This window comes from Podarcis pityusensis (genome assembly GCF_964106645.2).
Source record: "Podarcis pityusensis genome assembly, chromosome: 10".
Lineage (NCBI taxonomy): Eukaryota > Metazoa > Chordata > Lepidosauria > Squamata > Lacertidae > Podarcis > Podarcis pityusensis.
Window position 1 is genome coordinate 32,609,374 of NC_138035.1, and position 16,287 is coordinate 32,625,660.

Below are 16,287 nucleotides of genomic sequence, written 5' to 3' on the forward strand. Positions count from 1 at the left end.
ATTTGCAATGTTTGAAACAAAAACAACATTCTAGGCAATACATTAATTTTTATCGCAGCAATACGACCCAACAGTGAAAGCTTCAAATTTGACCAAATTTCTAAATCTTTTTTCACTTCGGCCCAGCATTTTTCATAGTTGTCTTTAAATAAATTCCCATTTTTTGCTGTCATATTTATCCCCAGGTATTTCACTTTCTTAACCACTGTCAAACCTGTCTCATTCTGAAACCTCTCTCTCTCAATCGGTGTTAAATTTTTCTCTAATACCTTGGTTTTTAACTTATTCAGTTTAAATCCTGCAGCCTGACCAAATTCTTGAATCAGTTCTAAAACCCTTTTAGTACTAGATTCTGGCTCCTGTAATGTCAATACTAAGTCATCTGCAAATCCTCTCAATTTGTACTGTTTAGCTCCGACTTGTATACCTTTAACCAACTGGTCCCTTCTAATCTATTTTCATGCCATTTTCTGATTGCCTTTCTTTTTAGTGCATGACCTATCAGAACTTTTGCAAACGAGTCTGCCACAGTTGAACTTCGGGATACAGGAAAGCCTCAGCCTCTTATCTGAGACCCCAGAATCTTTCTGTTTAGATGAAACTCTTCGTAGTCACCAGTATAGTCTCCTCCTTCTTTTCTACTTTGCTTTTAGTCAAGGAGACAAGTAAGTGAAGTGACTGGAACGGCGGGGGGGGGGGGGGGATCAGTAGGTGAGATCAATACACTTAACTTAAAAAACAAACCAAAAACAAACCTTGCTCTCAGATTTGTTCCAGAAACAGAGCTTTTCTCAGCTATAAGAAGTTTTCTTCTGTCAATCCAAGACCAAGGAGACTGTCCACCCCCATATGTCTTCAAAGCTGTTTTGTACCTTCTGGCAATCTGTCAAGACAAGACCGAAGCTTTAGACTTGGTAATCACTGCTTCCAAGAGCAGCTTTTAAAATCTACACTGTCACATTTCTGAAAGTTTGTTATTGATGTTCCTTTCCAGACAATTAAAAGTCACTGTTTTGTTCTCTTAGTACTAGTATCCAGGATACAGCACCAGCAGCACAATATCTCATCTGCTTTCTCATGAGAAAGTAGCCTTGCTATAGGAGAATAGCCATCATTCATCTTCTGATTTTGCGTAGGGTTGCAGTGTAGGACCCATCTAGCAAGGAGAAAACTCCTCCTGAATAAGTTTGCGGAATAGTGAGACAGTACAGGAATACTGGATGTCTACTGTGTTAGATGCCTGATCCAGTGCTGTAGTAACACACTCGGAAGTGAGAGTGGAAAAGAGTGTACAGGAGGCACCAAGAACATTGAAAGAAACGAGGCAGGCCTTTGCAAAAAGATAGTGAGAGGATTGTCCCCACCCACAAATGCTGTCATAAATTGTATCCAGAATGTGCCATTTACATTTGGAAAATACATAGCTGTTTAATTTTGTTCTAGTATTCAAAGTATTATAGGATGCAGTTTTTAATTTTTAAAGAAATGTTGTGCATGTGATGACACTTTTAATGAAAATGGTATTGTCTGCTTGTGAAGCTGTTGACTTCAATTTGCTTTCATAGTACTATTCCCCTTGTATAGATGAATATAACGTTGAAATTCTTCCTGTTATAATGACTTTTAGGAGGATTATGTTCCTCATAAGAGGGACTATAAATGTACCAGTCCCTAAAGAGGTTGTTTTGACTTTTCTGATTTCCCCTTCCAACTCTCCAAATCCAGGCTTCACTCTCTGCTATAAGGAGGATCCTGGATAGTATATCTGATCTGAGCCTGGTGTATGTCCATCATCCTCTGCTCCTCAATTTTTTTTTACGCTATCCTGAATTTATGGGAAGATTTGGTCACCGCATCCTTCATCTATGGCTTTCCTGTGAAGACTACAGCCACACTGAATCTGAAGATACTGACAAAAGACTCTCTGCTGGCTTTTCTGACTCCTTAAACAACTTTAACAGTTTGCTTTGCATGCTGAAGGGCAATCCCAGTGCTTTACTTGTCTTGCTGGTATGCAATATTTTTTTAAAAATCAATACAAGATCACCTTGTAGAAACATTTAGATTGCCTACCCAGATTCCATGTGTTGCAAAATTTGTTTTCATCATCACCATCAGCAGCATAAAATATCACACACATTTAAAGTGGAAAAGTAGCATGCCTCAGATTTGTTTTCTTAGAATGACGATCATTGGAGATGGTGGTGTCTTTGTGATGTAAGGTTTTATTTGTACATACAGGCTGAACATAAGATGGAAGGGTTTGCAGCGTTAACACTCTTAACAGATCTAGCCATAACTGTTTTTTTGTTTAAAAAAAAAATGCCATACCAAAATACTTACAAATATTGATAGACACTGATACCTTTCATACATACAATATTATCCATATTTATTAGAATTTATTATTCCATAAATTTAATTAATATTCCTCAAACTGGAATTCCTCTGATATCTACAAAAAAATCTTTTAATTCTTCTTCCTTGTCTTTTTCCATCCTTAGTCCAGTAAATTAACTTAGCCAGTTTAATCAATGCTCAACTTCCCAAGCTATTATTTGGGGGACTTCCTCCTTTTTTCCAATTATAGGCTACACATATTTTAGCTGACATGAATAGAATATAAATCAGTCCTTTTTCCGTCTTAAAAACCTAATAACACTTATGAGATAGAATAATAGAATTGTAGATTTGGAAGGGACCCTGGGAGGTCATTTATTCCAACCCCCTGGAATGTAGAAATATCGTATTTTTCGTTCTATAAGACGCACCAGACCACAAGACGCACCTAGTTTTTGGAGGAGGAAAACAAGAAAAAAATATTCTGAATCTCAGAAGCCAGAACAGCAAGAGGGATCGCTGTGCAGTGAAAGCAGCAATCCCTCTTGCTGTTCTGGCTTCTGTGATAGCTGCGCAGCCTGCATTCGCTCCATAAGACGCACACACATTTCCCCTTACTTTTTAGGAGGGAAAAAGTGAGTCTTATAGAGCATAAAATACGGTACTGCCCACAGCCATCCCTGGGTGCCTCCCATCACTCCTCTTCATCCAGCCAGGCCCTTGTTTGTGCTACTGGGTTTAATAACAGCCAAGAAACATTCTAATGACCTTAATTGTGCATTATACAAACACACAAATAATTTTGATCTTAATGGTTTTAAAACGTGTTGCTAATTTGACTGCATTGCAGCAGAGCCACCCAGTTTTCTCTTGTGGGTAAGGGTTGTGCTTGACTGCACCTTGGCTTTTATTTTAAATAATTAGGCTACAAGAATTATTTTTGTAATTCAGACTTTAATTGTAGCGCAGCCTGTTGATTAAAAAAGTACTTCATTTGACTATCTGCATTGCTATGATGTCTCATGCATCCAGGTTAGTATGATAACTTGATGATTTTGGAATTTGGCTTCTAGGTTGGGGTCCAGATCAGTCTCTGTGCCATAACCATAGAGAGCAGCAGCAGCAACATTTGCTTAAACTGGGCCTGGTCTGCTTTTCTTCTCAGGATCTAGTCTGTGTTGGCACCAGTGAAGTAGCCCACAAAGTCCTCATTACCCTGAAGGCCTTCCTGAAAATAGATGAGAATGTCCATGTCTGTGACCTTCTTCGAAGCCAATTTCTACAGATTCTGCAGAATCTTCTGGTAGAAAACAATTCCAGTGTTTTGCAAGGTGAGTGACAGACCTGCCTTAAGTGCAGGAAGCTGTGGTTGGGTACCAAATGCCCTCAAGTAATTTAAATACTGCCCACATGAGCTCTTGGGCCAAGTATTTCCCTGTTCCTATGTGTCAGAGCAAGACAATATTTTGGGGAAATTTAACAGAGGAATTTGGGAATTTTTCAAACATAACTGCAAGTTTAACCCTTAGCTATGCCTGCTAATGTAATCTGTCTCTTCCCCTGATTTGCTTATTTGGTGGGTTTCTCTCTCTGAGAAAAGCCTACTATTTGCCATGCGGAGGGTTAGTAAATGGTGCCCCTGGACATGACATCACCATCCCTGCTGTGAAATAAGTGGTGGCTCTTCATACTTCCTCCATTATGCTACTTGATTCTTCTTTCTTGATTGGGATAGAAATGGTCAGATATGTGATGAATTAGCACTGACACAGTTTTTTATCAAACAAACATGTTTTACACCCATCAATTGGGCCAGCACTATGTTTGAATCAGGGCAGACATTAAAGTCTTTACTAAGAGCACATCTGTTTGCAGGGCAAATCATGTTGATCATTGTGCATCCTTGCTCATCTGATATGCAGCATACCATCTGTTAGTTGTATATCAGCGTCCTTCTGATGCAAAATCAGCTGACCCTCTGCTGTAATGCAACACAGCCTTAGTGTCAATCTCACGTGCTGATTTGAAATGGTACATGTTGTTTAGGACAGCCCACAGCAGCCTGTTACTTTAATTATAGCTTTTCACTGCTTCTAACAGGACATAATGACTCTTTAGCTCTCCAGATTAAAAAAAATTGGTTTCTGTCTCTGACAAAGAAGGTGTTCACCATGTACACAGAAGATAGTTCCTGCAGCACTTGTTTGTTTTCTCAGTTTTTGTAGTCTAGAGGCCATTAAGTAATTTTCTTTCATGTTTCTTTTTAGTCAACCAGGCCCAGCCCCTTTTATTGAACCTCCTCTTCCTGGTTCAACTCAGGCATGCGACAGAAAGAGAGCTGGACAGCACGGATTTCAGATTGCTTCATCTGGGTGAGCTTCTGAATTTGTTCAGTCTGGATCTTTGGTTTAGAGATGAGAATATTTTATCTGGAGCATCTTAGTTGACGGGCCTAATAGCTACAGTGTGTTGTTGTGGCTTGAGTGCCAGATTAGGGTAAAAGAAATTCAGGTTCAAATTCCCATTCAGGGACTGAACTCACTGGGTGGCATTGGGTGAGACATTTATCTATTTGCCTAATCTCAGAGAGCTTTCTGTAAGGATAAAATGGGGATGAGTAACTCCACTCTGAGCTCCCTGGAAGATTTATAGATTTATTTATTACTGCATTTATTTCCCACTTTTTTCTCCAAGGAGCTCAAAGTGGCATGCATGGTTCTCCCTGCTGGTTTCACAGATCCTAGTCCCACATTCTAACCACTAGGCCACTCTGGCTATGTGTCTGCTTTCCCCAGGTTTTCTACATTCCCTGTAGTATGTTTCTGATGGTAGCAATAGTATCCTGCTTTAACCTCCAAAATGTATGCTGGTGAGGAGTTGCTAACATATATCCTAATTATGATGCACAGCTGTGGCAATATTTATTTCAGGATTTCTTGTGCTCTGCTTTGAAGCCAGATGGATTTTGTTAGTGTCTGTGAATTGCATTGCACACTGATTTGATTGGCAGTCTGAGCAGGTGTAGCTGTTTTCATATTGAGCCTTTCCCCCCAAATATTTAGCATATTGGAATCTGAAAAAAGATGAAAATTATATAGAGTATTTCTATCACACAGTCAGCAATTTGTCTGGAAAATGCAGCCCAACAGACCATGAAATTCTGCATCCGTCCCTCAACTACCTGTATTGGAGCCTTCAGCAGACAACCCCAGCCAGCCAGAAAACAGGTAAAAAGTGATAAATGGATTCTAACTGCCCACTCCCCCTTCAATCTTATTATTAATTAAATTTGTGTACTGCCCTATACCCGCAGGTCTCAGGGCAGTTTGCTACAAGGGGCCTGCCCCTACTGGAGCACTGTTGCTGTGTGAATCCACATTTTCCCCATTTGAATTCAGCCACTATAGTATATGCATGTGCAAAATGAGTTTGTCCCCCTTGTCTGAAATCACAGTTTCTCTGGTCCATACTAGTAGGTGTTGGAGCTGTTATGTACTGAAGTTCTCACCCTGGGCCAGCAGGGGGATACTGTAGATAGTTTTCACTCAGGTCCACATATGCAAATCAGGGATTGAAAGTGATGTTCAGTGATTGGATAGTTACAGAAAGTTGTTACAGTTGTGTTGTAGTGGAGCTCTAATAAGCAGGCTGGCTGAACCCTTCAGTTCAGTTCCGTTCTGGCCTGTGAATAAACAAGAGCTGTTTGAAGAATTGTTGTGTCGTCTGATATGTTCACCCACAACTTAACAGGAGCCATGTGCAGAGAAGAAAGGAGGAGGCGCCAGGGCTCCATCTTGTTAAAGACTGAGGGAAACTGAAGGAGTGGGAAGTTCCTGGAGTCCCCCCCCCCATTCCCTGCCAGTGACAGGGGTGGGAGGAGAGAGAAGAAATGGAAGGGCATCGCACATTCAGGAATTCCCCCCCCAAAGCCCCCACACAATGAGGAGCATCTTCCATATGGCCAAATACATGGCAGGGGCAGTGGGAGGCCTGCAGCCTCTCATGAGATTATTTAGCCAAGTCACTGCAGTTTAGCAGGAAAGTATGGAAGCCACCGAAGGTCCAGTCACACACCGAACTTCCCACCCAGCATAAATCCCTCCCCCAAAATGAAGAAGTAGAAAGAATATGCTGTAGGCAGCCGGTTGTGATGGGAAGGCAGGAGGAGAAAATCCTTCTGAGAGGCTGTGTCTGGAGCCTTTCTTTGAATCCAGTGCAGATGCCAGAACCTCCCTCTTTCAACATCTGACTATGAGGACTGCCAAAGACATGGCATGACAGGAGAAAAGGCTATTTAAAAAGGCCTCTCTCCTACTTGTTCATTCTGCACATATATCTCATTAAGTTACTTTCTATAGAGCACAAACTTAATTGTGATTTTCCACTACATGATGCAAATCTACAGGAGCCCTTGTAGGGGGCACGGGGAGGACATTGAACATCAATTTTCTGACATGCTGGGGCATTTGTTCCTTCACTGGCTTTAAAAATTCTGAATATTTTGTCTGCCTATCTTGTGCAAAAGAAGGGAGGACAGTCACATTTATCTATCATCTATCATCTATCTATCTATCTATCTATCTATCTATCTATCTATCATAAAGAGCCTACTTGTACTTAACAAGCATTGTTCAGTATTACATTGCTTAGTAACAGTATCATGCATGTAGTTAAAATATATTATTTGATAGTCCAAGAATCTTGGAGTCGTGGTGGACTTGGGGCAGAAAAGGATGGTGCCCCTTAATTTCAGTAGCTGCTCATGACTGGTCCTTCCTGGTGCTCTTGGCAGCTGCTGCCTTTCTGCTATGCCAGTTGCACATGGCTTGTTAGACCCTTTCTTCCTTTACAGTGGTGGCTATGTTATTTTCCAACACACCTTTGCTAGAGCTACTTGAGAAAATTATCCACCTCACTTGGTTGCCTGCCTGTTCTTCTGAACCTGCTTTGCCCTCATCCAGTGAAGCACTTCTCTGCTCTGCTTGGCTGCTGATTTCTTCTCTCTTGACTCAACAACACATTTACAATACAGAGGTTAGAAATACTGTAAAACTTTTGCATTAGAAAGTACAGATAAAAATTACTGCTTTTATTCATAGGCACAATGCACAAAGTTTAAGCATTATTAACTTTTTTATTATTGGTTCCCTATATCTATTGCATTAATTAACTGTAATCCCAGTCTGAAAGTTCATATTGGTTTATTAAGCTGAGATAATAGTTAGCCTTTTGTCTGCATAGGCAGCCCTTTGCTCCCCTCTTTGCAATTTGATCAATCAAACCAGGAGGTCTCTAATTAGCCATTGTTTTCTTTTCCATCGAAAATGATGGTTGTGAGCTTTGGAACTACTCAGGTCTTAAACTAACTTCAAATTAAGGTTTAGGATTAATAGTTTCCCAGTTCAAATGAAACAGGAAACCATGGTTAATTGGAGACTCAAGAATGTAAGATGAGTATTGCTGGATGAGACCAGAGATCTATCTGGTCCAACTTTCTGTTCCCACAGTGGCAAACCAAATACCCACAGACATGATATGTACGTAACAGCACTCATGCTGGTTTTATTGTTTACGCTGTGAAGGGACTGGTGTATGGCAAAGATCTGGTTCCTATCTTGGCTTAATAATGAACACAGACATAGTTTATCATACCCCAGCCTAGGAATAATTTAGCCCAACGGCAAAATCAGCATTTCAAGTCCCAAACCATGTTATTCCATAACATAGATAGGTATTATATGTAAACGAGGCATTACATGAATGGCTTAGAAACAGGTGATATAAGGTCACTGTATTGATATCATATTCAGAAATTGAACTTTAGTTTATCCTGTGTGTGAATTAGGATAATTCCTGATGGTCTCCTGTTGTTTGATGTTGTTCCCTCAGTTTTGGCAAGCACAAAATGTTCAGAATGGATAGATGGATGCGTCTAAAGCTCATGAATGTGAGCTAATGTTGTGCTGTTCCCTAATCCTCTGAAGGGGAAACAGCAGTTTAGTAAATGATTAGCCTCATTCATTTTACCAGAGTGTTAATAATGAGGATGAATCAAAAGCAGATTTGCATAGCTGACTGCCTGTGTTCCCTCATTCTGTCTATAATCCCTTAGAAGTCATGGAAGCTCTATTCAATTCCATAAGCGAATAATACTGGGAATACATTTAATGAGCTGCAGATCCAGTGTCTTTTGAGGGGTTGGTAATAGACGGCTGGACAAAGAAAATTAGCAGCCCGGCTGCTTCCTTCACTCCAATCGCTCCCGTCACCAAACATTTTCTGATTCATTTCTGAAAGGTTGATCATATCATCTGCCTTGATGTGGACCAGGTCTTCAGCGCACTTGCCTTCAAGAGGAAGAAACCCACCCTGTTCTTTGGTAGGCTGCATATTTGCCAGCATCAGCTAAGAGAGCACTAAAGGCTGCTTCACATGTTATAAAAACGGAAGTCACTTTTGCTAAGAAATGGCATAAATCTGGCCTAATGTATAAATCCCTGGGAAGCTGCAGTCCTTTGTGGTTTCCCAGTTCATTTATGTGTGCAGGATCAGGGCATCTTATCTATATGCAGGGCTTGCTCAATTCCTACATGAAACTATATTATTATTATTAAATTTATTGTTTTAATATAATGGTGAACGTTCATAAGTAAATATGGAACATTCCCCCCTCCCCCTCTCAAACATGAAACTGTATATTATTAAGCAAAAAATGGGGGAAGGCTTGAATTTCCCTCCCCTTTGACCTGTTCTTCTGTTTTAACAGCTCATACTGTTCTCAGTGGTGTCTGCCTGAGCACTGATCAAATCTACACACACTTCAACAGTGCTGCATCATCAAATGCTCTCAGGCCATTCACTGGGCCCCAAGTGGCTTGAAGATCATAGCAGCATTTGAATACATTATAGATTACTATATAAAAGATGGGGGGGGGGGACTTGCAAACTTTCAAACATTAGTTTTTATTTTCTGAGAAGGCTAATCATTAAAATGGGTTTTATGTCTTTTTCAGATGCATTTTTTTACCTTATAATCAACTCATATTGAAAAAAAGTACTTGAAATTAACACTGCATATAAATAAGTCAGCTAATCCATTTTCTTTCCCAAAACAAAACGAAAAGATTAATCCAGGCATTAACATACAGAGGCCTGATAGGCCAGAGAACAGTAGATTCAAACAGAAGTATAAAATATGTTTAGGACAGGAAAGAGAGTGTGTGTCTTTGAGATTTGGGGGGAATTTTTTCTTTTTCTTTTTACATGTTCCTTGGGAAGGCTGTGCTGCTGTAGACTTAGTGTGCCAGCCTCTGCTAAACATGCACTGCACATGTAGGATGGGACAATGCAAGTTGCTTAGAGCTACCTGTAAGAAAGGTAACTAGCAAATACAATTGTCGTCATCATGCTAGAATAGTAAATCATTGTTGCTAAAGTACGAATGTAAAGTACTAATAGATGGTTTTATACCCAGTCAGCATCCTTCAGTTTCTGAGAGCCTTCTTTAGGCAGAACCTCTGCTCATCCTTTGTGAAGTTTGCTGTCCGGTCTACAGATGAACATGGGAATGAACTTCCACAGTCAGAAGGGGATGCCTCTCTGTGTCCAGTAGCCATGCGGCATGTAGTGTCCTTGGTTATCCGTCTACAGAACCTCCTGCTCCAGGTAGAAGTCTAGTGATAATAACTGAAACCATTTTGCCATCAGCAACACTGTCAATCTATTTCAAACACAGGAGAAGGCATACAGTCCACTGCCGTCTCGCAAACTTTCCTTGTTTCTAGAACTGAACTGTTTCACTACTGAGAGGCTTTTTGGATCATTATTTAATTTCCAGTGCAGAATGAATATAGATCCCAGGACTTTGTCCATGACAAGTCTTTTTTTAAGTACCGTACTGTAGCTTCCTACAGCTTAAGTCCCTCACTAGCAGCAGCTCACTTCTGCTACCTTACTAAAGAGGCTGCCATGCAATCTTAAGAGTTATCTGAGCAACATTTTGCATTCTTTCGAAAGTGGAATGGGGGTGGGGAGCCACTTCTACATCAGTTCTAACCTAATAAGTAGTTTTGTTGTGGGATTTGGTGGCAATGATTCATGCCCTCACCCTTTCCCTTATATTTGCAGAAGGACCTTTTGCTGTCTCAAACTGTTATTGGCTGTCTTGAAGTCTTGTTGGAATACCTGTATTCGAGGAACCCGATCACTGGTACTCCTTTCAGCATCCTTATAAGTGTTCACTTGATTCCTTTGCTTTGCTGCGATTGTCTGCATCGGTGGGCACAGTATCTTCACCAGTTGCAGGAGAGATTTTTAGTAGCAGGGGAGGGAAGAAGCTGCCCTCTCATTTTCCGGAGTGTTTCTTGCTTTGCATCAGGGTGGTAGGTGGTTGAGAATGCGCTCTACGTAATGGAAAAGCAAAATGTAAGTTTCCAGTTCTAAGACTCTCATTCAGTTCCCAAGAAAACATTGCAAACTCTCTTGCCTATACGGCAATCTTGGTCAGAGCCAACAGGATACATTCTGGTCATCCTTTACCAAGCAAAAAGGTGCAGAGAGTGTTTGGTAAATTATTCTATGGATTAATGGTAACCAGCAGCATAAGGGTGTCTCTGACAATTGCCTTAGAAAAGCACCTGGGCACAATCTGCACCAAAGCCCCTATCCCAAGATATTCCTGTACTTTTTGCAAATGCCGTTGTTGCTCAGTGATCACGGTGTAGTTCCTTATCACTCAATTCCATGACATACATCACTGTAATTAGTTTTAATTGCACAAGGAAGTGGGTGGTATTTGAAAGATGTTTTCGTTTCACTCAGGTAAAGTGCACGTGCATCTGTACAGACAGTCATTTATGCTTAAAATGTGATGTGCTTTCCCCCTTTTCCTCCTTGAAGGCAAACACATGCACCTCTCTGCATGCCTATTAAATAACTACAGGTAGAGAGATGTGTCATGTGACCCACCAGAAGCAAGCAAAAAGTGGCAATCCTGCAAAATAATGCTGATATGGATTGTACCCTGGTGTAGGGAAGAGTTTTATGGAAGGTTTCATTAGATGGATTTGAAATGGTGTGTCAATGACCACTGTGAAAAAGCTTTTTCAGTATTAAGGTGGGGTCATGTGGCGTTTATAATGGTATATTCAGCAGTGAGGTAGAAGTAGCCTTATTGAACAACTTTCATACTATATTTCACATAAAGTAGATAATATTCCAGTGGTCTAAGCTCAATTATGATAACATAGTCACTTTCCTAGACCTTGCCTTCCCTGAAATTATTATTTCTTTTCTCTGCTTCACTACTCCAGTACATTTTTGTTGTGACTGAATGAATTAGGTAAGAGTTTAAATTATTACCAGCAATATTTTTTGCAGGGGGAGGGGCAGGGAGGTGCAATAGTAAATTTTATCTCCGGAAATTCTTTTTGATGACTTCAAGGAGGTTTCATTCCATATGAGTAAGTCTCTTTAGCTAGAATGTTTTCCACTCGGTTGGTTTTTAAAAAGCTAACTGCGATTGCTTTCTACGTTTCTAGCATCCCATATTGTCTCACAACCATGGAATAAATTCCTGCTGATCTCACTCCTAGATAGTGTCGATAATTCATTTCTTCACCCTGAAATTCTAAGACTAGTTGCTTTGGTGAGTATGGGGGCTATAAACTGCTATCCTGAAAGTTTCTAGTATATTGTTAAAGAACACAGTGTATCTGCAGCTATTTATGCTGTGTACATTAAAAATGGGTAACATACAGGCAAATTCTGTAGCTCTGTAGTGTTTGTTAGGGCCAAAACAGGTATAAATAATTGAATTTCCTGATTTTAAAATAAAACAAAAACAATCAAATATAGTTGTTGTTAGCTCTTATTTTGATCAGAGCTGTGGCACTGGAGAGAAGTTACTTGTCCCTTTATCCTGCACTATTTCCTTGATCAAAATCTTCCCCCGCCAGCTCTGTATAGTGTGTCTTCCACTCCAGAAAGGCAACAGCAGCTTCACTGTGCGAGTGGCGTTTTCCATCAGGGAAATGTTGGAGTAGGCAGGATTAAGTGCTGCTTCCCCAATGCTCTTGCTCGAGTCAAAATTGGAGACCCACTTAAATAAAAAACTTTTTTTAAAAAAAGTTGGGGATTTTGTGAACAGTAGGGAAAGATACCCCCCCCCCAGGGACCAGGGTTAAGGAACCTGTGACCCTACAGATGTTTCTGGACCCCATCATCCCTGACCACTGTCCATGCTAGCTGAGGCTTATGGGAGTTCAACAAGACCTGAAGGGTCACAGCCAGTTCTTCATTCCTGACATCTCAAGGTCAGCAAGTTCTGCCTAAAAAATGGGGAAGTTGTTTTATGATACCTCTGGAGCATAGGAGCCAATTCCCAGGAGCCATGGGGGCTTCGGCTCCCACAATAAAATCACAAAGTTGATGGGCATTCCCATTCAAATGCTGTGTGTGTGTGCGCACTGCATCATGTGATCAGTTATGCAGGTGGGGTTTACCTGGGCCCCCACAATATTTTATTCACGTTGGCACCCCTGCTGTGGAGCCAGTGTTTGTATCGTACTTGAGGAAAGCTGAACTATGGAACTCCATGCCACAAGAAAATAAATCAACTTTAATTACTATGTTTTAAAGTTTATAAGGTATCAGAACACTAGAATTATTTCTCCAATTGAAATTGGCCGCATACTTGAAGAAGCAGCTAGTACTAAATTGCCAGAACTTTCTGATGTCACAATCAGTGCACTTCGCTCCTTTCTTGTTCAGGTGAGCCCTTTGGAAATGATCTCGTAACAGTAAGCAGTAACTTGAGAGTGATATCTCTCAAGAAGAATGGTTGTTATGGGTGGTGGTGGTTGTTGTTGCTGCCATCATCATCTTCATCATCATCATTAATGGAAGTTCATTTCACATTACAGCACTGATTTTGCAGCCTCGAGTGGCGGTTTCAGGCCTTGGGCGGAATCCTTTAGTCTATCTTCCTAAATGTGTGTGGAGGGGTGGTGAAGTGGCGACCCACGCCTCCCTTGTGGCGGTGATCCCAGGGTTCCCCGTTAAAGGGGTCTTGAGGGGAGGCATTGGCCATACGCCGAGAGGTTGTCATTGCTCTCCCCTGTGATGGTGGCAAAATGGAGGGTGGGCTCTCTGCTTGAACATATTTCTCCAGAGACGGCCCAATTCCCACACATTCTGGATAACCCTGATGTCTCCCAGATCCCCAGCTGGGGACTGGGAAGGATAAACACCCAGTGTCTAAGCCAAGGTCTCCCTACATCTGAAACTTAATAAAGTTGTGGCCAATTTTAATCCCATGGCACGTTGTCTTGAGTCATTATTCCACTCAGGGGTCGCCTGCAAGCAGGTTAAAACATTAGCAGGATTTTAACCACACTTGTAAAGTAATAGAATGTATGGATAATTTAGAAGGATCAAAAATTTGGATAAGTATTGCTATGTAGTTGTAAATAATATATTTAGGATCCATGGAAGGGGTGGGGGGAAGTCAGGAGATTCAGAGCAATCTCGATATTTGGATTCGTAACTTTTTTGTTGTATGTTTATACTTTTAAAAATCAAATTAAAATATTAATTTTTTAAAAAAGATAACAGCAGTCTTTTAACTGGGATTGTAAACTGCCTTAGGATATTTATTATGAAGGTAATAATAAATACCTTAAATAAGATGCAATGATTCCTCAATGAGAGTAACCTCCATGGTGATTCTGAAATGGTTCTAACAGCTTTAGCAAACAAAAGCCACTTGCTTCAGGCAGCAGATTGCAGAGGGTTTGGTAACTTAAGTCCATTAATTTCATTGGTTTCCTCTGAGTATGACTAATGTTCGATTCCATCTACAGTTACTTATTCCTTAATTTACAGAAGCACTCTTTCCACGTACCCTTTGTTCCTCTGGTTCAGCACTACAGCACTAAGCCAGCATGGAAAGCTGACATATGGCTATGCCTTTGGCTTTTATTGCTATTGTAGGAAATGAAGGAAAGGGAGATAGGAAGAAACAAACCTGTTAATTATTTCTGTAATTCCTTTCACTTTGATGTAAGCTTCAAAGGGGAAAATGTCAGGTGGATTCAACTCAAGCAGCATCTGTTCAGACCTTGCTGGAGAGCCTCCCATCAACAAGCAGCAGTCAGCCGACCTTTCCAGGCATGATGTATCCTTTTGGCAGGATGCGTGCGAAGTTACTGGAGTAAGGTACAGGCCGCCATCTGCGTAGGTCTGAGGTTGAGACTAGACCGGCTATTTTGTGACATCCACTGGGAAGAGTATGAAGATACTTTCAAAAAGGTAAAAAGAAAACCCTGTCAAAGTGCTTTTTGCCTTTTCATCACTTGCACTCAGACAATGTAAAGCATTAGATATAAAGGGCCCTACTTTACAATAATTGCTTAAGTCCTAAATAAAGTAAAAAGTCCAGTTTTGAAAAAGGCATCCAAGGCTTGCTGTTTGCCTTCCTCATTGTTCTATTAATATTTTTCATTGTTTGGATTAGATTGCAAACAAAGCAGTGCTCCGACTAGTAATGTTTGCAATGAAGAACAGGGAGTCGGTTTTGTGGCATTGTGCGGAATGTCCCTGGGTGGCTCCAGATTGTTACTTTTTTGCATGAGCAATTGAAGTGCATACTGGAACTTTGGGTTTGTGCAGTTTAAATGGATTAATGGGTTCTGTTGCCTTGGCACAGGCATGGCCAAACTTAGCCCTCCAGATGTTTTGGGAGTACAATTCCCATCATCCCTGACCACTGGGCCTGTTAGCTAGGCATGATGGGAGTTATAGTCCCAAAACATCTGGAGGGCCTTAGCACAACCAAGGCGCTTGGAAAAGAAGACACAGGGAGGAATTTAATATCATGCTATGTTGATTGCTCAGTCAGGGCAGGCTTGTCAGCTGGCCAGATGCAACCACCCCCTCTCTCTTCACCTCGCACAGCTGTTCCAGGGGTTCTCCTGACACACACACTCCAAGCCAAGTTTATTTGGGGAGAGAAGACCTGTTGTGCAAGTGGAAGTTCTTCCTTGTGCCAGCTTCTACTTGCAGGACTTATTAGTTGACTCCAGCCCACACGGTTTTTTTGTGCTTTGGAAAGTTATGGGGGAAAGTATAAAATAGAATGCGGATGGATATGCAGTGTAAACACTCCATAAGTGTTTTCTGGACATCAAAGTACTGTGTATAGGATAGATTTAGATACTGACAGTCAAAACTTCTGAGCAGTTTATATTTTCTGCTCTCTTGCCAACATATGTTCATATGGCAAATATTTCAGAGTTTTCGGGAAAAGAATAAATGAATACATTTTCTAAGCAGCGTATTATCCTTTCAACACTTTATTCTTTCACTCAAGCCTTTGAATTCAGATGTCTTGGAGGAGTGGCAGTTTCTCTCTCACATATCAGAGACTGAAATGAGGAGGCAAACAATACTGAACAGAGAACATAATGAATAAAGCAACTTGCCTTTATAATTTCTTACCAGCCAAAGGCTTAAAGGAATATAATACAAGTGATTAAAGCCTACAGAAGTGATTTTGTAATCTAGTCGGTAGTTTATGTTTAAACTTGTAAATTAAAAACTTTAAATCTGTTTTTTGTCTGCCTTGGAAATGTGTTAAGTGAAGCATGCATTTCAGAGTTGTTTTCAGCACTGATAAAGAAAAGAATTTGCAGGCACTTCTGATAAATTCCCTAAGTGCTTGACCTCAGTAAATAATCTATTTTGCTACTTTACGCATCACCTTCTTAATATTCAGGTGCCATGAATCATTGTTTTGGTTAATGCAAAATGATACCATGTTAAGAGTAAGCTTTTGTGGATCAAGGGTTTTACTATATCTAGCCAAATTCAAAGTCAGCACTCATTTGTTTTTTACACACACACACACACACACACACACACACACACACACACGGTTGGCAATAGCAA

At 40.6% G+C, this 16,287-nt stretch overlaps 1 protein-coding gene across 1 annotated transcript in view; it reads left to right on the forward strand.

The window, feature by feature from the left end:
- Nucleotides 1-15,948, forward strand: part of MEI1 (meiotic double-stranded break formation protein 1) — a 31,598-nt gene extending 15,650 nt beyond the window's left edge. Inside the window, exons 13-26 of the mRNA XM_080971887.1 lie at nt 491-665; nt 767-914; nt 1,726-2,010; nt 3,506-3,671; nt 4,608-4,712; nt 5,457-5,567; nt 7,193-7,374; nt 8,638-8,719; nt 9,815-10,005; nt 10,468-10,549; nt 11,880-11,986; nt 12,979-13,110; nt 14,406-14,515; nt 15,723-15,948. Coding sequence (XP_080828013.1) covers nt 491-665; nt 767-914; nt 1,726-2,010; nt 3,506-3,671; nt 4,608-4,712; nt 5,457-5,567; nt 7,193-7,374; nt 8,638-8,719; nt 9,815-10,005; nt 10,468-10,549; nt 11,880-11,986; nt 12,979-13,110; nt 14,406-14,515; nt 15,723-15,768 — 1,922 coding nt within the window. The 3' untranslated portion in view covers nt 15,769-15,948. The remainder of the gene's footprint in view (nt 1-490; nt 666-766; nt 915-1,725; nt 2,011-3,505; nt 3,672-4,607; nt 4,713-5,456; nt 5,568-7,192; nt 7,375-8,637; nt 8,720-9,814; nt 10,006-10,467; nt 10,550-11,879; nt 11,987-12,978; nt 13,111-14,405; nt 14,516-15,722) is intronic.
- Nucleotides 15,949-16,287: the final 339 nt, after the last annotated feature.